This window comes from Pararge aegeria, chromosome 1 (genome assembly GCF_905163445.1).
Source record: "Pararge aegeria chromosome 1, ilParAegt1.1, whole genome shotgun sequence".
Taxonomy (NCBI): domain Eukaryota; kingdom Metazoa; phylum Arthropoda; class Insecta; order Lepidoptera; family Nymphalidae; genus Pararge; species Pararge aegeria.
Genome location: NC_053180.1, coordinates 9,984,205 through 10,006,813, shown reverse-complemented (window position 1 = coordinate 10,006,813; position 22,609 = coordinate 9,984,205). Strand labels below are relative to the sequence as shown.

The 22,609-nt window shown below is 35.5% G+C and overlaps 3 protein-coding genes across 5 annotated transcripts in view; 1 reads left to right on the top strand and 2 right to left on the bottom strand.

Annotated features, from left to right (window-relative positions):
• On the top strand, nucleotides 1-6,791 carry LOC120637606 (transmembrane protein 234 homolog). Of its 3 annotated transcripts, XM_039909509.1 has the most exons (4): nucleotides 1-307; nucleotides 4,065-4,207; nucleotides 5,841-6,003; nucleotides 6,708-6,791. In XM_039909509.1, exons 1-4 carry the CDS (start codon nucleotides 292-294, stop codon nucleotides 6,773-6,775), a joined length of 390 nt encoding a protein of 129 aa, XP_039765443.1. In that variant the 5' UTR covers nucleotides 1-291; the 3' UTR covers nucleotides 6,776-6,791. The 3 variants fall into 3 exon arrangements, with proteins under 3 accessions (XP_039765443.1, XP_039765434.1, XP_039765425.1); XM_039909500.1 differs by lacking the exons at nucleotides 4,065-4,207; nucleotides 5,841-6,003; nucleotides 6,708-6,791 and adding an exon at nucleotides 759-1,347; XM_039909491.1 differs by lacking the exons at nucleotides 4,065-4,207; nucleotides 5,841-6,003; nucleotides 6,708-6,791 and adding an exon at nucleotides 669-1,347.
• Nucleotides 6,792-10,160, bottom strand: LOC120637603 (NF-X1-type zinc finger protein NFXL1). The gene has a single exon (XM_039909480.1). The coding sequence runs from the start codon at nucleotides 10,026-10,028 to the stop codon at nucleotides 7,548-7,550; it is 2,481 nt and encodes an 826-aa protein (XP_039765414.1). The 5' UTR covers nucleotides 10,029-10,160; the 3' UTR covers nucleotides 6,792-7,547.
• Nucleotides 10,161-11,279: 1,119 nt separating this feature from the next.
• LOC120623367 (zinc finger CCCH domain-containing protein 13) overlaps nucleotides 11,280-22,609 on the bottom strand; it is an 84,303-nt gene continuing 72,973 nt past the window's right edge. Inside the window, exons 8-11 of the mRNA XM_039889354.1 lie at nucleotides 16,011-16,154; nucleotides 14,830-15,383; nucleotides 13,082-13,185; nucleotides 11,280-12,321 (exon numbers count right to left, since the gene is read on the bottom strand). Of these exons, the coding sequence (XP_039745288.1) occupies nucleotides 11,813-12,321; nucleotides 13,082-13,185; nucleotides 14,830-15,383; nucleotides 16,011-16,154 (1,311 nt within the window). The 3' untranslated portion in view covers nucleotides 11,280-11,812. The remainder of the gene's footprint in view (nucleotides 12,322-13,081; nucleotides 13,186-14,829; nucleotides 15,384-16,010; nucleotides 16,155-22,609) is intronic.

Sequence of the window (22,609 nt, the reverse complement as noted above, 5' to 3'; positions counted from 1 at the left end):
TTGGCAAATGGCAATCAAGTTGTGATTGTTGTTAATATTTTTCTGTAGCTCGTATTGGATTCTAAATATCCCACTTATATAAAAGTTTAGTTTTTATAGATCGTGCTGTACAGTTAAAATATCATATTCATTAGCTTATGAATCTGTGTTGCATTAGAACTGCAACACTGCAAACAAATGCACTGGGTAAAAAGCTAATGTACACAGATGCACAGAACATTGATAAGAAGATGAATTGAAATGAGTCACCAATACAGTAAACTAATATCGTTATTAGTTTGATTCACCAGAATGTGGACGTATTTAGGTAAGCTATTAGTTATCAGTTAAATTATTTTCAACAATGTCCGCGATATCAACGTTCGTATTTATCGACCTGGAGACTACCGGTCTGCCGCAAGAGGAGAACAACAAGACAAAAATAACTGAAATAAGTATGGTTGCCGTAAAAAGGCAACATATTCTCGATACGCGTAAGGGATGTGCACCCCGTGTCCAGCATAAGCTCACTATGTGCTTTAATCCTGGCAGGATGGTGCATCCTGATGGCACAAAGGTGACAGGCCTGTGTAACAATCTACTTGAACATGAACCTTTTTTTAACCTGGAAGTATTTACCCTTATTAATACATTTCTTAACCTGTTAACCAAACCAATTTGTTTGATAGCTCAAAATGGACATAATTTTGACTTTCCAATATTCAAAAATCATCTTGTCAAACTTGGTATAAGTTTAGCTGATGATCTAACCTGTGCAGATTGTCTCCATGCATTCTACGACATTATGGAGGAAATGAAAGAAGTTAACATAAAACCTAAAACAGATGTAGATTTAATTGATGAAGAAAATACAGTCAATAGCATAAAGCTACCAGAAATAGATGAAATTGACTTCTATAGTGACAATACACTTATTGCTAAAGCAGTTAATGAAAATACACCCAAACGTACTGTTATTGGATGTGGGAATAAAACTCCCCAAAAACCCCATTCTTCTTTAGCTATATCAAAGGCACGTAGAAGGTTCCCATGGAGTAAAGGCAAGAAGCCAGCAGAAAAATATAAACTGAAGGACATCTATTACAGATTGTTGAATCGGGAAGCTGTAGATGCTCATCATGCTGAGAATGACTGTTTGATGGCTCTGCAGTGTGCTGTAGCCTTAGGGGAACCTTTTGTGCGTTGGGTTGATGACAATCACTGTTTGTTTTCTGAAGTCAAACCTATGACTCCCGGCACACCTCTGGGCAGTTAACATTTTTGATATACCTTATATATTGTTTGCATGTTTTGTGATACAACTATTTGATATTTATATTTTTTAGTTAAGATGATATTATATTAGCATAAATGAATTATATAATATTAGTCAGATTTGTATCTTATGTATATAAATAATATATTTATATTTTTTTATTAATTTTATAGTTTAAATTATTACTAAACAGTATACTGTGATTGCATTCTCAAAAACTAGAAATTAAAAAGACATTAAGGTTTAGAAATAGAATTTAAAATATTGTAAGAATGCTAAAATAAAAAACCAAAGTGCTAAATTATTTAAATTGCCTAGTAAGATCTCAAAATCTTTACTATATTGGATGAAAAAATCTTATAACTTTTATTATAAACTAAAAGATTAATAAACTAACTGAAAGTACCTATTTGCAATATAATTTAAGGTAAAATATTAAACAGCAGAAATTATCAGCATTTTTGTAAGATATGCTGGCGTATAAGGTCTCTTGATTATTTTTAATAATTTTCTTTTTTATATGAAATATAGACTCTTTTTAACATATGAGTTTTTTTATTCCACCCTAATCACACCAGTGAGCATGCAAGGATCTTTCTATATTTTTTGGATATAGGTCTACTAATGCAGGCGTGGCTTGTACAGTAATTAGTTTAGTTTTAAGTTTTTTTTATTTTATTATCAATAAAAGGTCTTATCAAACTTAAATAATATTGAAATTTAAAAAGAATTTGTAATTGAAGGAACAAATTTAATTTTTCAATTAATTTTGTTTATATTAAATATTAAACATACTGTAACACATGGTTGTATACACAATTTATAACACATATTATATTGCAAGGTAATTTTAGTCAGTGTACGTGAGAAAGTTTTTGTTTTTAATAGTATTTAAACATTTTGGGCATACTTATCTAAGTAGCAACTGAGTATAACCACTTTTATTCAAAATTATACCAATTTTGTATATTTATAATTAATTAATGAATGTACTATAGTATATTTAATAATTGATACAAATTCATAATTCTGTACCATAGAAGTATTTGTATAAATACAGAAACATCAAAGATGTGCTTATCATAAGCACATAACAAAATCTAGTGTCATAAACCAACATCATTATTGCTTAGTAATGATAAACAAGAATTATCGAATTTTCTTGGTTTTGTTCCTTCAAAGATGAAGATGCTCCTTGTTAATATAATATGTTGATGTCCTAATTAATATAATATATTTATTATGTAACTAGCTGTGCCCTGCGGTTTCGCTCGCGTCAACTACGGGTCGCAGTGTAGTACTACATAGTGTCCAATTTCCTTAACATAGCCTACCCTGCTTATTTCTTACGCCTCTTAGTTATCTGTTTGCAAAAATCTTTCATGTACAGACACAGCTAGTCTAGAATTTGAAACGAATGAAGATCTTATACAAACTGGAGAAATTAATTATTTATAGGAACTACATAAACGTAGAAAACACGTACGTTCCTTTAAAAAGGCCACATATTCTACTAATTTGAAACTACGGTGGTGATAACTTGAATATTTCTCCAGACAGGTTTAAGTTTTTGAAATTATACAGGATGTTTGGTGCATCGTGTGCCAAATCGAATCTGATGATTGGAGGGGTCTTTGGCTATCTCTTCAGCCCTCGTAAAAAAATCTTGCTCAAACGGTTTTTTTTATACTGATTTTAAATTGTTTTTTTAAAAATTGTAAAAATTCTACATTTAAATTTTAATAAAAAATAAAGTTGTTAAGTATTAATTAATTTTCTTTTTAATCTTTAATTTGTAACGTTTTACGCTTCTTTTGAAACTAGAATTACACGCCAGCAACATCTAGTTTTTGTTTTACAGCCCCGCAAAGTTTTTTTTACGTAAAAAAATAAGCTTGAACGTCAACTTTCGGTTTTAATAAAAAAAAAACTAAAAGTGATCATGTTCTTCCAATTTTTTTAAAACATCTCTGGACTGTCCCCTTTCTAATGGTGTGCAATATGCCATGAAAAGTAATTAGTAACATCACTAATTTTCAAATTTTCTATACGGCTTCGGACTACAACTGTAACAATACGTCAAAGATGTCGGGCCTGCATTCGAAACAGGGGTGAACAATTTGAGCAGAATTTGTAAAAATTATGAAATAAATGTTTCAAATGCAATGTATTATTTTTATTTCAAGTAAAACCTACGAAATTTAAAAATTTTACCTGCTTGTGAGTGTTATTTACGCAAACCCTTGTTTTTCTTTCACCTGTTGAATATTAGAAAATTGCGACCAAGTTTAGAAAATTTGAAAATTAGTGATGTTACTAATTACTTTTCATGGCATATTGCACACCATTAGAAAGGGGACAGTCCAGAGATGTTTTAAAAAAATTGGAAGAACATGATCACTTTTAGTTTTTTTTTTATTAAAACCGAAAGTTGACGTTCAAGCTTATTTTTTTACGTAAAAAAAACTTTGCGGGGCTGTAAAACAAAAACTAGATGTTGCTGGCGTGTAATTCTAGTTTCAAAAGAAGCGTAAAACGTTACAAATTAAAGATTAAAAAGAAAATTAATTAATACTTAACAACTTTATTTTTTATTAAAATTTAAATGTAGAATTTTTACAATTTTTAAAAAAACAATTTAAAATCAGTATAAAAAAAACCGTTTGAGCAAGATTTTTTTACGAGGGCTGAAGAGATAGCCAAAGACCCCTCCAATCATCAGATTCGATTTGGCACACGATGCACCAAACATCCTGTATTTTATTTATAATTCAAATAGGGGAGGTACCCTACTGAAATATATTTACAGGGCTACTTCTTTTGACCGGAGTGCTATGGGGATGCACAAACCCTTTCATACGACAAGGAACCCGCGGACTGCGCAAAGTGAAAGCAGACACAACGTTTGGCCAGGCTTGTGCAGAAATAACATTCTTATTGGGCAATTGGAGGGTAGGTTGTATACATTTACTTTTTTAATGTATTAAATAAGCCTTATTGTTTAAATAAGAGCGACTTTTTGTTAAATCAGGTTTGTTTAGAAAAAGGTAATTAAAATGAGACAAAATTGCAAAATATAAATTTAATTATAATCGCGACGTATGCGGTTTATTAATCATTGAAAAATTGTCACAGATTTTTTTATGAAGGTAAGTGGTAGGCATATCCAATCAGCATTACATAAAATTCATAATTCATATTTCGTTTGTATAGGAAAGTGCAAACAATTCTATAATAAACTGAAACCCATTGAAATCTTGGAGAGGAATCTTAAAAAGTTCAAAGTTTGTAGTAAACGTAAGCTTATAGAAAAGTCCTATAGTATAAAGGACTACGTAATCGATAAAAAGCTTGGGTGTGAATTATTGCTCTAACTACGTTGCTTTTCTAATAATTTTAAATGACACTGTGAGATGGTGATAACAAAAAAAAACACCCGGCTAAATTTGTTGTGGGCTTCTTCTTAGACCAGGACGCGTTTAGCTTTAGTTTTAAATTAACGAATAATGGTTATCGCAATCATCTCACTACCGTGTAATACTCATGTAATGTACGCATCAAAAGTGCCCACCTATGGGCCTACTTGAATAAAGATATTTTTGTCCTGAACTTTGCAATAGCAACAATGCATGAACCTGAGGTATTATGCTAACATCCAATAGCATCAATGTCAGTACCTCAACCATCTAATAGATAGGTACATTTTCCAATTTAATTAGCTCATCGGAATTAATATCAATATATCAATCGGAATTGGCTTAACTTATTTAAGTTAAGCCAATTCCGTGTGGCCTATCCAATTCAAGCCAAATGTGGTTTGAGGTCAGATTGGTTGTTATTCTTAACCTTAAGAGCCAAGTTCTGGTCACTGTAGCCTTTCAGATACCTAGCGAAGTAAAATCCCAGCATTGTAGGTTCTTGCGCATAGCCAAGGGGCCCTTTAGGAGTAGTGCACCTAATAGTCTAACTTCCGGTATAATATTTTTACATGTGTTATTTTATAAGGGATAAGAAATAATAGTATAGGTCAGTTGTAGGTACTCACCTGCTTATACCTGGCCACTCCACAGTTGGGCACAGGGGGAATGAGGCACTCTTTCAACTCTGCATGATATTTTCTACTGGTGTAAGTTTTAAAAAAAAAAAACTAATGAGGGTAATAGATTTAGTCAATTTTATTAAAAAAATAAAATTTAACATTAACCGTACGCGATTTGAGTAGGCAGCCTATTCGCGATATGGCATGAATTTATTATAATTAAATAACATAAGAGTGTATGTCGGATCTTTTTCTATAATAAAAACCTCCCTATTTCGTTACTTGTAGTACCTAGCGTTAGCAGGAAGTTAAGATGATCATGATCCCTATCAACGTTCGAAAGCTGTGCAGAGGTTGGCTCTTTCAAAGTAGACATTTTTTTTGCTGAGCATAAACATTTTACCAGCTAGTGCCACGCATGAAAAGCGTTATCCTGGCGTTATCTTGGCTAGACATCTAGTACTTAGGTGCATAACGTTAATAATATTGTAATGTTAGGCATTTAGTTTAGTTATAAGATAATTTCTTTTTTTCTTTGTTTTACAGTACGTCCTTCCGTGGTTGGTGAACCAAGTTGGTTCACTGGTGTACCTAGTAGCAGTGCAACGCGTGCCATTGTCGCTCGCTGTCCCAGCCGCTAACAGCTTGGCGTTTGCCTTTACTGCAGTCACCGGTGCCGCTGTTGGCTCCGAACAGCCTTTAGACTCTGGTAATCCATTCGGAGACTATTTATTTCAGTCATCGTTATCCTCTAAGAATGAGCAGGGTTTTGGCCGTAGTCTGCCACGATGGCCAAGTGCAGATTGGTTGACACCTAAGTACACCTTTTTGAATATGAAGAACTATCAAATATGTTAGTGATATTAAATTACTGAAAACGCACATAACTACGAAAAGTTAAGAGGTGCGTGCCGGGTTTCGAATTCAGTCCCCCCGCAAGGGAAGTCGAAGTCCTTACCACTATCACAGTAACTATTTTTTTTTTAAACACAGATGCCATAATGACGAAACTTTTACACGATTAATTATTTATTCCATCATTTCTCAAACTGAGTTGGATCTTGCAAACATGAATTGTATTCCCCAAGACAACAGAACTTATTATTGTATTGTAATAATTAGACGAAGCAGATGGCTCACCTGATAACCATCTCCCATAAAAAGAGCAACTTCGCAGGGCATACAAGAAAAGTGTTCTACAAAGTGTCGTCCTGTCTCCAAAAACTTGAGCCGCATGTGTTAAGCCACATGTTTCTGTATAACACCGGCAACCACGTCTTCAGACGGGAACACAGGCATGCTCCTTAGCCGGTAGAAATAAACATGGCGTTATTATTTACTTAGGTCTCAAATAGCTCTACTACTACTTGTACTTACTTACCTGCTAATAATACTGGATTCATTCTTTTTCAGGTTCAATACTTGGAATAGTTTTCATTGGTGTTGGAACAGCTCTTTGTTGTTGGGACAAGGCTGATTAAATAAAATAATATACAATATAATGAAGTTCTTTTTATTTACCTCTCCTCAACACCGTATTGTCTTTCCATGTTTAAGGTGATCGCATATTAAACAATGTAATCAGTGTTGAATACTCGAATTAGCTGTAATTATTATAGGAATTCCTGCTGGGTCAGAAGCGCTGGAAGTAAAGTGAGCGGATGTACCTAAGATCTCTACTCCTAACTATACCGAACCTAACAAAAGGTAAACTATCTTGACATGTGTTACATATGAATTAGAAAAAATACAAAGTAATGATTATTGAGCATGTTCACATAAGGTAACAATGAAATATACCAATGTATTTACGTTAAATAGTTCTACATATAGTAGAACTGAATTTTATTAATTTTGATAATGTAAATGAATAAAACTTCAAAAAAACAGCAATGGGAATATGCTTATTCGTAATTAACATAAAACGATGAATCCAGTCTTTATTATGCTTAAAATGCATTAAAAACGGTCCTACATATCACACAAAATTCAAAACAGAAATAATAATTATAATTAAAATCAAACTTAAAAAACTAATTAATAAGTAACAAAAAATAATAGAAACTGGATACATAGTGTATCTTGTGCAATGATAACAGTCTTAATATTAGGTACACCTAGGTAAAAACAATAAATAGCATTTAGAATGATGGAACACATTAGTTATGTAAGGCTCCTTTAAGTTTCAACATTTAGTATCTAAATAACACAATGCACATTATTTCTATTGATATATAATCAGTCTGCATTGAGTCAAATATTAGGATGAAATATGTAATAAATAGCAGCTATAATAGCTATTGGTATAGACAGAATAGGAACCCAATATTTATGTAGCCAACTTCTGTCATTCTTGTTAAGAACAATTTTCTTCTCTTTGTATTTCTTCTTTTTTCCACTCAGTTTCCATTCATACTCTTCTAATTCTCTACGATTTTTCTCGAGTTCCAATTCTTTCAATCTTTTTTCTTCTTTTTCCCTTTCCAACTTAACAGCAGCTTTTTTAGCCTCACAACTTTCATCACACTTTATTTGTATCTCAGAGTTCCTAACAGCCTTACATGATGCTTCTTTTTTCAAATAACCACAGGGGCAGTTTACTTTTGTCTTCTTTAAGCATATTTGGCTATCTTTACATGATCCTGAGTGACACAGCTTTTTGCAGCGATGACCACAGTCTAAATTCTTTGGGCATTGCTGTTTACAACTTAGCATTTCTTCTGTTAAAGTTGCAATCTCTCTACAACGAATATACATTTCTGTCACTTTACAATGACATGAAATTCTTTCTAAGATCTCACATGGGGGACAGGAACCTGGGTGACAACCACGTCTTGCACATTTGTGTAAGCATTTCTCAGGGCGGACTTTTAAGCATTCCCTATTGCAAGGTTTGCAAGTATAAGGCACACTTGGATAGTCAGGACTATTTTCGTGCAAATGACACAGAAGTTCACACTGGTGATTTCCACAGGCCAGTGGTCTGCCACATTCGCGACCACAGGGTCTACGAGTTGCTGTGTGGCATGGCTGGTAATCTGTCTCATGTTCTCCAAAGCATGTGACCAAGATTGGAGTAACACAAGGTGGGCAATCCAGTTTTACAATTTTGGTTTTCGAAGGCTGTATTTCCCATGGTGTAGCTGGTTTTTCAACTTGTTTAAATACAACCAACACATTTTGGTGACAAGTGGCCACACAGTCATGCCCACATTCATAAGTTTTGTTACAAATTGCTTTACATGCTGGACAATCTCCAAAATGACATGTATGTTTATTTTCTTCAGCATGCCCACATTTATATTTAATTTTACATGGAAGATTACATTTTGGTGGTTTAGTGTGCTTTTCTCTACCGCATGGGACTGTTATAAATGTTTCTTTACAGCGGCAAGTTACTTTAGATTCTAATGGGCAAGGATAGCAAGGTCCATGATGGCACACTGTAGTGCATTTATGTCTGCCACATTGAAGGGGTTTATGGCAGATTTTCTCACAAGGAGGGCAGTTTCCATTGCAACATTTACGTCCACATCCATGTTTACCACAGGGTCTTGTACCTCTACATTTTGTTTCACACCTGAACTCTTTACTGCATGGCAATGGCCGAGTATGCGTCGAACACTGGCATTTCTTTTCAATTAAAACAAGGCATGGAGGACATGGACCTTTGTGACACTTTGCAGGGCAGTTATGTTCACAATCTTCATGTTTTTTCCCACAAGTACTGACACAAGTCTCAATAACATCAGGGCACTGTATGAAGCACTCATTGGAGCCACATGGGCAAGAGCGAATTCCAGAGTGAGGGCATGATCCACAACTACCAGAGTGACATAATTTCTCACACTTATGATATCCACATGAAAATGGTTTATAACAAAGTTTTTGACACTGCCATATTAGATCGTTGCAAGGTCTCTTTGTTTTCTCTGCTCCACACTGGCACAACTGCAAGCTTGTGTAATTGCAAGGTGGACAGTCACCGTCGTGACATTCAATTTCACAGTTATGTGATTTACAGGGCAGTATTTTCCTACATTTTTGACGGCATGACCAGCAAGCTGCACTACATCTGACTCTCTTATTTTCTTTTCCACAGTAACAGACTCTGTTCACTGTCTGAGGACATGGGGGACAAGGGCCTGGATGACAGAGCAACAAGCATTTATGTTTGCAATTCTCCCCTAAAGATAACCTCTTTCCGCAAACCTCTCCGCAAGTGTGAGGAATTAACCATGGATGGTAGGCAGGATCATCAGTTTTGTAGCAAAAACAACGATACTTTCGAGGAATTTCGTCTTTACCGTACGAATGTCTGCATTTTGGACAGCACCATTCAATTTTCATGGGACGGAACACTGCAATTGGGCCATGGTGTTCCTCGTTTCGTAAGCTAATGCTGTCGTTTGACCACTTCTGGATACATGAAAGATGGAAATAGGAATAACAGTGTTCACAAGTCCATATCGCGTCCACCCGCTTTATCGAACCGATACATATTAAGCAAGTAATAGACCTACCACTAATCGCCTCTTCAAGAAGATTCTTAGTTCTTTCCAACATACGTGTGTCGCCACCTCCCCTACAATAGCTTTGAAGCACACCGTCCAGGACATTCTGTTCAAACGGTTCTTCGTCTTCCGAAGACGAAACCTCATGTTTTATAGTTTGCAAGTGCTTTTTAACATTTTCCTGTAATTTTGCGGCAGCATCGCGGTATCTTCTAGCCATAGCTTTAGGTTATTTTTGATATCCTAGTAGCACAATTGCGACTAACATTAATTAGTTTAAAAATAAAAGTTTGTTTCGATCCAACAAAATCGCCGACATTTTGACATGACAGTGATGACAAGTGTTGACATTTCACAATTTTACAAACTGTCTCTGATGATGTGTAATATTCCACAGATAAAACATTAAGTGCGGCTTCCAGGTGTTTCAAACAATACTTCTTTTGGAGTTCTCAGTTACTGCTTTTGCCTTTAAATGTCCAAAAAACATTATAAAGAATAAAAAAAATGACATTTAAGTTGTTCGCATTTTTTATTTTAATAAGAATAGAAAGTTTTTTTAAAATCTCCCATGGATGACCGAGTTCCGTAATCAAGATGATAGCCACGTTTAACACATGTAGTATTAGGTTAAAACCTTTTATGTATATTTTTTTTCGTTTTTGGTACCTACCTAAAGTTGGTAGTAAATACACTGCGTCATATTCATTTAGCTCTTTAGCATTGTGATATCAATGAATCAGATTATATTAGTTTTTTAAAGTATTGGATTAAATAAATACTATCAAATAAAATAAAAAAGGAATAAAGATTAAGGTTAATTAAAAATGAACTCAAACTATAATAACCTAACAATTTTAGGTTACTAACTTTTCTTCACTCACCTAAAATTTTGAATAGCGTCATCTAGTATCGAGTAGCAGAATCGTTTTAAAAAAGCAGTTTTTTATTCAAATTATATAGTGTATATTATTAAAATAGGTAGATTTCTTAATTTTTTTGTTATATTTACAAAAGTAAAATCAATATACTTTCAGACCTTTTTAGAAATGCAAAAAGTTAGACATTTGTGGATTGTTATGAAAAAACTAACTGAAAATGGTGTCACTACTGGCTAGACAACCAATTAGGCGCCGATTTGCCCATAACTACTGCATTGTGCATACGGGTTGGTCATCGCAGTCGATGGTTTCAGTAGCACAGGACGCTGCATGCTGCTCAATCTCCATTATATTCCCTTTAGTTGTCTCGTTCGACACCCGCAAGAAGAGTAGGTGGTGTACTGTATTCTGATTGGCCGTCACCACAGGGCACAGAAGCTATTTACCATCTCATAAATCAGTATCTATTATTTTTTTAAATATTGTCGTCGTTTTGTATTTCTTAGTTTTAATAAAAGATACCTAAATAAAAGCTTACACTCAAATTAGAAATTTTATTGTAATTAAAATTCATTATCCTTAAAATTAATACAATATTAATATTTTTTGTTTACATAAGCAACTCTATAACGCCAATATCTTCATCGTTCTTACGAAATATAACTGCATTAATTAGGTGTTTTATAAGTAGAGATCCCGAAGCAAATAATAATATAAAAGTACATAAACCTATCTACTATTTGCTTATTGTAAGGAAAATAGAAGAAGTTTGTTACATGAATTTAAAATTAAAACTGACTATAAATCTAAGAATTGGTAACGTTTAAGTTTTATTGCAATGGCACTATGAGTAACCTTTCTTAATTATTAAATTACGATTTATAATTTAGTCGATTAGGAAGTAAAGTTATACAAATAATAACATTAGAAGCAATTAATTATTTATGAATTAAAATAAATTGTTGTATACATACATTTTGTATAATATTTTATTAAAAATGGAAAGTCCACGATCCTCTTTTAAGAACGCCCCGGTGTATATATAAACGATTAGTTTTTATAATTTACTTTACAAAATATAACTATAATTTCTTTACAAAACTTAGAAATTTCAGTTTCTTATTTATCGCACACGGGTATTCTCTTGCTTTTTAGTTTTCGACAATTTAAACCACCCTGCCTTTTTATCCTTCGGTATGGATATCGATCGGGAAACTCTTTCACGATCATCCCTATTTAGTATCTCGCTTGATTGACTTTTCTTCTCAGTCGGACCCCTACGTGATATCGTACCTTGCGATATATCGTTCTCCTTTCCCCTCTTTTGGCGGTAAAGTGTGGTACTTGAACTTGTTAGTCGGTTTTGACTGTTCGGGCGTCGATTCAGGGTTGTCTGGCTGTAGGATTTCTTCTGTAACGGTTTATCTTCTTTTCTTACTTCTTTTTTCGCTTTGCGCGGTTTCTGTGCGTAGTGAACGTCGTACTGATCGTTGTGGTGGCGCGGAGTCCATGGCGCAAAGAGAGAAAAACTTTTGGTTGTGCTTCGAACCTGGATGTTCGAAGACATGACCGAGGAGACGTCGTCTCTAGATCGGTGGCGCGTTACACGGCCTGGATCTGGGATGTCTCCGACTGGAATAAAATTCATCATCATAATCTTTATCGCATTAATACTGCTGAGAAGTGAGAAGGTCTACTCTCTTATAGGAGAGAGGAAATTACATTGACCAATGACGATGCTTTCGGGCATCAACAATTATTTTCACATGGATAGTACCTAATAAGTTATTAATTAATTATTAATTATCTTTAACGCTTATTATTACTACATCTGTTGTTGATGACTGCTAATATAACTAATTCACAAAGGAGGGCCTATTGCGAATTTATTCGCAGTAAAATAGCTAAGCATAAATTTTCGACCCGACTTAAGAATCGAACCCAGGGACTAGTGATCTGTAGTGTAATAATTATATTAAGCACAAACAACGAACGAACTTATTTTATTATAAGTAAGTATGCGTTTAATTAAGTGTTGTTATGATACTTGTTATATTTCTTGTAAAGCTACAAACTTGATATGGTAAAGACTATAGTTCTCGCAAAACTACGCACGTCGATACAAGGCCCCATTGGGATTTGTTTTATCAATAGCGTAGCTATACGCTGTATAGTGCAGTTTGTACTAGGCACTTCTTTTGCGATCTATCAATCAATCAATCATAGCCAATAAGAGTCCTCTGCAAGGTTAGTACCAAAAAGGTTAGCCCATAATCACAACCGGCAGAAATGGTGATCACAGTAGATGGTAGTAGTAGTATAGAGGACGCTGCTACCCGATCTCTGTTACATTCCCGTCATTTGCGATCACTGAAGGTTAAAACTGACATACCAGTGGTGGCATGTAGATAGACTACGCTCCGCTGCGACTGGTGGCTAGAGTCTCCCTCTGTGCTGCTCTCGCCGGAGTGAGCTACCGGAGTGCGGCGATGTGGTCTGACAACAAGACATTAAAGTTGTAGTTATCAATATATGCACAGATATATATATTAGCTTCTTTATCTGTATATTGTGTACATGTATATTGTATACTATGTTCTTTCTTTAAATGAGCAATTTTTGTATATATATAATTGGAATCTCGGAATCGGCTCCAATGATATTCAAGAAATTTAGTATACAGGGGGTTTTGGGGGCGATAAATCGATCTAGCTAGGATTCATTTTTAGAAAATGTCATTTTATTTGTGTATTCCGGTAAAACCCGATTTGGTGCAACGAAGTTGCACGGGTCAGCTAGTATATTATATTGTATAGTCCATACTAGGCTACCTTAAATTATTTATACCCGTTTTAACTAACGACAAACAAGACAATGCTTAAGTAAGTTACGCCTAATCAAAGAATATTCCTAGGTAGATATACCTTTCACCAATCGATTTTCACTAGGTAATTCAAATAACCTAACTTGTCTATTATTCTTGCCACAAGGTGTGGTATTTTGTGTTTCCATTAACATTTTTTATTTTAATTTTTTGTATGGATTTAAGTTATTATTAAATACCGATTTTATATATTTTTTATCTGTCAAGTGTCATTTTACGACTTCCCTTCCCTTACAACAGCACCGCCGAATCGGTGTCGTAACTTTGCAACGTTGTAAGTCATCATCTAAGAGTTGGTGAAACGTTTTTTTCTCTATGCATCAACACCCAAACTCAGACATGCAGGTTTCCTTACGACTTTTTCTTCACTGTTGAGGCAAGTTATATTTAATTGCTTAAAACCTAGGTACAACGAAATGTTGGAGATCGAACTCGGTCTCTCCGAAAGGAAAGGCGAAGCCCAAGGTATTATAGCTCATCAATGCTTCTAAAGTATGTTTACTGAGGATACTCTAGGCTATCAATGCTAAAGTATGTTACTATAGTAGATAGTAATTTACATAAAACCATTAATATATTATAACCATTATTAATATATTTTATATTATTAATCTTTATAAAGAAGAATAATTATTTATTTGATTATCTCTAAAATATAATTTTTATTAATACATAACTATAACCTAAAATAAACTATTTAAAAACTAAATAAAATCTAAAACGTCCTCGAAACCACCGCAGCGAGGCAGAGTTCCTAAGATGCTGGCAGCATTGCCCCTCTGGATGGCCAAACTAATTCGTTGGCCAAGGTAACTGCCCGCTCTAGGATCACCGGTAGACTCGATAACCCTTTTCGATAATTCTTTGAAAAGGGCTCTTGCCTCCGGACCCCACGGTCCCAAAGTCTCTACTCCAAAAGGCACAAAAATGAAGCTGCTATCCAGGTTTTCATATTTACGCCGCTTGGCCTGCTCGGCACTAGAAGCAGCCGCACCTACCATTGACGAAGTGGCCTGGATGTGTGATGCAGCTAGGGTATCAACACAAGTTGCATCCCACAGAAGTGACCTTCCAAGCCTCCAAGGTATGAGCGTCATACCATCAGGTCTCTTGCCATCGCTCCGCGCCAAACCAATAGGTTCTAATACATCTGGTACGTGAGCGGTAGCTAGAGAACGATATCTATTTATATTTCCGCATCTTTGTTTTGTACCTACCCAAATAGTAAAAAAGTCTATCTTATAATGAACACTCACTTTAAATCCCTGTTCAGCTCCGGTTTACTACTTCTCAATTCTGAAGAACTCCCTCTGTCGTCACCCCTATGCCTCCTCATGTCTCCTTTACTTGCTTTTAGAGTCTTCGAGCTACTATGACTCCTGGACCTTTCATATGGACTGATAGGAGGTTTGGCCGCCATTTTCTTTCCGAACTGGCTCTCGCTCTCTGAATTACTTTGGACCTCCGATATGTTCTTCAAGTTCCTTTTATAATATTCCTTTGTTTTTGGTGACTCGCTTTTATCTTTATGAAGGTTTGATAAAGAGTAACTTTTGCTTGATAACTCACTGTGGTCGACTTCATCGAGACCAGCACTGGAATTGGATATGGTCTTTCGTAGAGTTCCATGGCTTTTCGTTGGGTGGCTCTTGGTTTTAGTAACGGACCGTTTCGTGTTTGTGTCCGATTCATGGTCGGTGTCACCGAAGAAACGAAGATTTTTCGCTGGGGAGTTTAATGGTTTACTTGGTTTGGACCAGACACGACGACTTGATTCGTCTTCTGTGGTAATCACGCTTTCTTTTTCGACCTGTAATATGTAAATGTTCAGCTGTTACAAAAGTCTTTAATAACCTAAGGATTATAGTAGGCACGTTGTTTAGTTTCTTCATGTACGCCATAAAATACACCATTTATATATGCGCAATTTTTTTACAAATCCCTTTGGAACCGTTCGATTTACTGGTATAAAAAATAGCCTTTGTAAATGTCTATGCCAAAATCAATAGGACGTAAAGGGAGGGCCAACAAACAAAAAAGAACACACATTCGCACTTACAATTAGTGAGAATTTTTGATTGATTTCAATTTTCATATAATACTAGCTTCTGCCCGCGACTTCGCCTGGGTCTATACCGATCTCTCAAATAGTCCACGCAGACGGGAACTATTTGAGAGATCGGTATAGAAAGTACATGTCCTTTTCCATAGCATAGGTGACATGCACACCAAATTTCAGAACTGCCTGCCCGCGGCTTAGTTAATAAACACATTTCCCTCAGGAACTACTTAAGGAATCGGGATAGAGGATAAAAGTAGCGGGATGTTTTTTCATATCAAAGGCTACATGCATGCCAAATTTCATCCAAATCCGTTCAGCCATTTTCACGTGTTTGAGTAACAAACATCCACACTTTCACATGTATATTATAGTTACCTTAGCGTTCTTCTCTCGCTTCTTGCCCAGCCTGTCGATGGACTTGAACCAGTTGCCTGAGGATTGAGGTGCAGGCTCACGACGCGGTGGAGATGGAGTAGGACTGGGAGTCGCCAATCTGCGTCTCTCGCGGTATCTTTCAGCCTGTAATTTAATAAATGCAATGCTTGCCTATTACTGCAATAATTAGCTTTATGTTTGTGTTTTTTTTAATTTGGAACTTATGAAACATAGCGATTCTATCAATTATATCTTCTAAAATATGAGTTTAGGCCGTAGACAGAGAAGGCTAGGCATACTACGCGATGTCATTATTGACAAAGCTGTTAGGCACGCATGACGCATCCGATGCACTCATTACTCTTTCTTATGAAGACAATCCAAATTTCTCTTTTGTAAGAGGATAGCGAGGAGACTCACTTTACTGATAACACCAAAAACCGTAGCGTTCACCAGTAGGGTTAGCATGCGCGCCACGAGATAATTATCTCTACTCTTATTTTTTTTTATAGAGAGAGACGAGATAATGGGTAGACATAGGTAACTCTGTCGAGCATGCTAGCCCTGCAGGGGCAGCAGGTTGATAAAAAGGGAGGCCAAAGTCAGTGGGATTTCATTAATCTAATGGTGATAAATATTAAAATTGAGTGCTTGATATTTTCTTCTAAATATAATATACTGTAAGGTACTGTAGTAAAAGCATTAATACAGAATTTTGTATTTGTATTATTTCTACGAATTGAGAAACCAATATAAAATCTAATGCATAGACCCATAACAAAAAACAATTAATGGTAGTCTAGACTTTCCAGTTTGTTTATGAAATGTATTAAATTACTGTAAAAAAAAGATTACGTATAGCGTAATAGAACTAGATTTGATTTAAAAGCCCTCTCACAGGCAGTATCGTCTTTAGTTGAGGTTCATCGACACAACTTCTTACCACCTTCTAGAAAAATATCTAATAATGATGCGGTCATTAGTTTTGGATTGTTATTGGTTTTTTTTTGGAATAGTCACATTTTGAAACAAGTTGAGCAATCAATTACGGCGGACCAAAAGAGTTGTGATAATTATATTAATATTTGCTTGTTTATGACAGTCATGACCATAACTATATGCATAAGTATCTCCCAATTGGCATCTGATGATTACGAAATTTCATTTGGCATACCTAATTACTTTAGGTAGTAGCATGAATGAATGAATGAATGAATGAATACACTTTTATTGTGCATCACATAAACGTATAGAAAACTTATAAATGAAAATTTAACAAAAAGTATACAGTTTGGCGGCCTTATCGCTAAACACGCAAGCGTTAAACACAGCTCAAGAAGAGAGCATTTACGAACAAAGTAAAAATAAATCTCTATAGGTAAGTACACATACAAATATGTTTGTTTGCAAATAAATATAATACAAAATTGTTTGTTTGCAATAATATTCAAAGCATCTATTACACAACTTTTTAGTTTGACTTTATATTTATAAGCAGTGATATGATAGCCTAGTGAGTGGGACTCCGGCTTCATGTTCGGCAGGACCGCCACGCACCTTTAACTTTTCCAAGTTACGTGCGCTTCTGGAATTAATTGTCACTTGCTTTAATGGTGAAGGAAACCATCGTCCCTGACAGTTCTCCACAATGAAGATTTTCTCAACGACGTGTGAAGTCCGCCAATGCGTTCTTTGCCAGCGTGGTGGCGGTCTAAACCCTTCTCATTTTCAGAGGAGACCCTGTACCCTGTCGGTAATGGGTTGATGACGATTATATATCAAAAGTTATTGTCTTGAAGTGATTTCTTTAATAATAAATAATAAGGTATTTCAATCTGCAATCGTACCGGAACACAGGGCTTTCATTGATCCGAGCTTAACTCGCAAGGCCATCAGCCCTGCCATATGGTACGTGACCTTACTGTGAACATGTATTTCAAAATGGAGTTCATATCGATTAAATTCATCGTCAAAATTTTGGATTATAAATAGTGTTGTGACGTTTGTATATTGCTTCTAAAGTGCCGCATGGTGACCGCAGATCAGAATACAGTTCCCTTACCACCCCTCCTTTTCCCGCGGGTGTAAGGGAATGTAACGGAGAGGGACAGCATCGTCCCCTGTGCTGCTTCTACCATCCTATGCGATCACCAACCACCATGGGAGAGGCCTTTAGTCCAGTAGTGGTACCTATAGGCTATAGATTGTTTGCGACGTTCTGCCACATTTATCTGTTAGTCCACAAAGCTAACCACCTGTATTATTATTAATTGACAACCGGTTGGCGCAGCGGGCAGCGACCCTGCATTCTGCGTCCAAAGCTGTGGGTTCGATTCCCACAACTAAAAAAAATTGTTTGTGTGATGAACATGAATGTTTTACAGCGTCACAAAAATATTCATCAGCTATCTCAGTACCCATAACACAAACTTCGCTTACTTTGGGACAAGATAGCGATGTGTGTATTGTCGTAGTATATTTATTATTATTTTATTAACTTCTGAGGAGGTACTTCGAGTTAGTCTCAAACGGAGGTACTTCAATAGTACGGAACACCTAGAATTTCTACTACGTGCGCACGATCTGACAAATCCGCCGGTATCAAGCCGTGTACGAATAAAATTGTAATTTAAAGTAAGTAGGTGACTTTATTATTATAACATACACACTTCTTGACCAAAAGTGGAGGTTTATGCCTGTGCAAATGAACATATCAGAATATCTTACAGTGGCCATATAAGCTTGCGCTAAGTACCTTGACTCATGCTGTATGCGACCTGATATGGTGCTGTGCTTATAGTTTTTAATGTCAACAGCACCTACAGATAGTACGTACGTAGTTATGTGCTAGAATTTATTTGGAGACTGGAAAACGTAGCTTTAGCTTGTTTATTTATAGTAATAATCGACGGACTCGCAGGGCAAGCCTAGAACGTATCTTACAAAGTGCCTCAGATCGGAACACAGCAATGCTACTTTGCTTATGTGACATAAATAAGGATACCACCTTCCTCACTTCCCCAAACAAGCTCTGTCACAGAACCTTACTACTACTATTTCAACATACAAAAGACAAAACAAATTCAAGCAACAGCCCTAATCTGGGTCTGAGTACCATTTCGCTCCGAGCTGGTACTTCTTCAAACTTACTCAGAATTGGCCAGTTATCGAAGTAAGACTTTTATTTCATCATTATCAACCTCATCACTTCAACCGATTGACATCCTGATTGTGTCATAGCTGTTTTTTCGGTCCCCAACGAGGTGGACACACATCAAACGAGTCGTCGGAAACAAGCAGCCCAGGACCGTGGATTTAGGAACTCACTACAGAAAGTCCTTTTTTATTGGCAACTTGCACATTCTTTTATGATCATTTTAATCCCCGAAGGAGCTTATAGTTAAGGGCAAGGCCAAACAGCGCTCCCAATGCGAATCCGCGGTAGCGTCTACATTTGCGTTCTAATTCTAGCCAATCGCAAATTTCGTTCTCAAACTCGCGCGTCTTATTATTGGTCGTAAATGATTTGCACAGACGAAGGTAGCACATAGGCTTAACCTTAGCTTTTTTAGTGGCAGAGAGAAACAAACTGTCAAAAAATACCGTTGAGATCCTAATTGTACACCGCTACTGAGTGATCAAGTGGAAATAAATAACCAAAACACTGCAACTACAAGACAAGATAGTAACTAAGTAACTACCTAACATACCTACTAGAAAATGATACGCAGTCGTATTGAATCGTTCAAGCATAGTATGTAGTAGGTATTCTACGATCGTGTTACGCGAATAAAATAGCAGGTTACTGAAGAATTTTATTCTTATACCTACCTTTAGTAAGAAATTTTCATTCAAAATCGTACTTTTGATTTCGAGTATCGAGAAACTGTAACTTCAGTGTAAACAGGGCCTTATTTATATTATCTGAAACCTTAAGTTTGCCCACAGTTCCACCGCCAAGTCGAAATAATTGTAAAATATAAATCAGTGTTAAAGGAAGTAGGTACGACACTAAAACAAGATTATTTTATAATTAGATTGGTTTTATTTTGATGTTATAGCGTTTTCATATGCGAAATTCGGCGTATTCTAAAATCGTGTAAGCTAATGAATCTTTAATTTTATGTGTGCGACTTTAAACCGAGGATATTTGGGACCATTTTATTTAAAAGTTGTAGCGTTTCGATATGCGAAAACGACTTTCCCTTGCGAGTTCAAATGTTATACTAAGGGTTCAGCAGGTACAGAGGACAACGGGAATCGTACCCACTAACCCATAAGTACTTATGTACACAGATTGATATCTTACAGACATTTGACAAGAGCTTTCTAATTGGTACCTAAGTTATTGTATGACTACAGCACGCTCTTTCAATATTTGAACAGCTAATCGATCAACGGTTGTTTTAGTCACGATTAATATCATCTTTGTTTTCGCGTTGCAAAAAAGTACAACAAAGAGGATCTTAAATGAAAAGTGTAAACTCTTTATAACGAAAAACTTCATATTAAGCTTAACGTAGACTAAAACTTGAATTCGGTTGGTACAGTATTGGTAAGCTCTTAATATCGCAACAGCCATTCTGTATTAAGAATGGCTGTTGCGATATTAAGTATTAAGTATTAAGACGCCAATCAATATTTATGCCTTAAAGGCACTTAAGATACCGAAATGTCTACTGAAGCCAGAATTGTATTGCTGCTGATTTTGTGTTTATTATTATTATTACTCATTATTTATACAGTTAAGGAAAATACAAGAAAACGAAAAAACATGAAAATAGAAATAGAATACAAAAGACGGCCTTATCGCTTAGTAGCGATCCCTGCCAGGTAACGATCGACAGTTCTAAGAAGAGGGACCTTAAATTAAGCTAATAGGGTGACGCGGTGGTATCCTAGAAGGCTTCGGCTTCTCTTTCGAGTGGACCGAGTTCAATTCTCGGGACGCACCTCTAACTTTACGGAGTTATGTGCGTTTTTAATAAAAGCAATTGAATATCACTTGATTTAACGGTTAGTAGCCAAGTAAGTGGCTAAAGGTGTCTAAAATATATTTTATACAACATGAATCCAGATTTTCCCTCAAGGTCGCTCATTCAACTACTATTTTGTACAAGTCAAACGACAAGCAATTTCGAGCACAAAATTGCACACTATAAAAACGATTTACTACGATCCAGTTAATTAAATTAAGGCGGAATAGCGTTTTGACGTTTGAAATCGCCTCTCAAGTAGAAAAGTCGACATTACCGATGATGTGTAAACTATAGGAGTTAATGTACCATCGCGTCATTGAGCACTGAATTTTGGCCCCTGTAGACGGGTATTTAAGAGTCAATATTTTCAAAAGGCCAAAATCGCAGTTCAACAGCCTGGGAGGTCAATGTCATCGGCGACAACGTGACGTCAGCTGTTAACACGTTTTTAAATAATTTCATCTGAGACAAAGAGATGAGTGATAATATGAGCATGTAAGTTGAATACTCAAATTTTCGGAAAAATTGAGATGAGAGAAAGATCGTTGAGATAACGAGACGAGCTTAATCAACTTGTGAAAAGATAGGTATTAAAATGTTAAGGCAAGTATTTTAATGTATAAAACGTCAACTCCATCAAAAAGAAGATGAGATCAAATAATTTATAATAACTTTTAAATATTGTAATTTTTGCAGCCTAAAGATTTCTTAATCCTTAGATTAAGAAATCTTTAATTAATCCTTAGATTAAGAAATCTTTAGGATTTAGGTAAATCTTTATTTTTATCTTTAGGTATTAGGCTGCAAAAATTACAATATTTAAAAGTTATTATAAATTATTTGATTAGTAGCGATAGAGTTAAGTAATGAATGAGTTAAATAATGGGTTCAGTAATGGAACGCTAAGGCGTTCCATTACTGAACCCATTACTTAACTCAGACCCCTAGAGACTGATCTATATAGTTTTATCGATTGTTATGAAATTTTACTTATGATAACCGTTACCGACAGCTCAGCATGCTCTCTAAAACACGGCGGTGGAACAATGTCACTTTGGTTCACTCCAGGTTTTACTCATGTCACGGGAATCCAATCTCAAATCTCAAATCTTATCAAAATATTCATCAGTCATCTTAGTACCGATAACACAAGCTACGCTTACTTTGGGGCTAGGTGGCGATGTGTGTATTGTCGTAGTATATTTATGTTATGTATTTAATCTAGGAAGACGTGGTCCTTAGCCTAAAATGCTAACAAGGTAGCTAAGGCTTTATAAGTGCCAGGGTTACGGTTCATTATTTAAGTAAATTTTAGGTGAGATTATCCAAGTATATGAAATTGTTTCTACAATCTTTTAAAGACTATTATATATTTAACTAGGATAAAAGCTCTTTGTGGAATTCCACGATATACAATGAACATGAAGCCTACACTCCGCGAAAAGCAGGAGAATCTATACGGTGTAATTTATATATTTTTTTATATTTCTACTTCACACCAATCACATCTTCCACGATGTTTCGCTCCGCCACCGGAGCAACTCGGTAGACTTTACAATTATAAATTGCTAAGATAAATTATAAATTACACCGTTCATATGCGTACTACTTTTCACGTAG

Bases quoted from the DNA above. Each gene is read 5' to 3' on its own strand.
- LOC120637603 (XM_039909480.1), bottom strand. From the start codon at position 10,028: ATGGCTAGAAGATACCGCGATGCTGCCGCAAAATTACAGGAAAATGTT.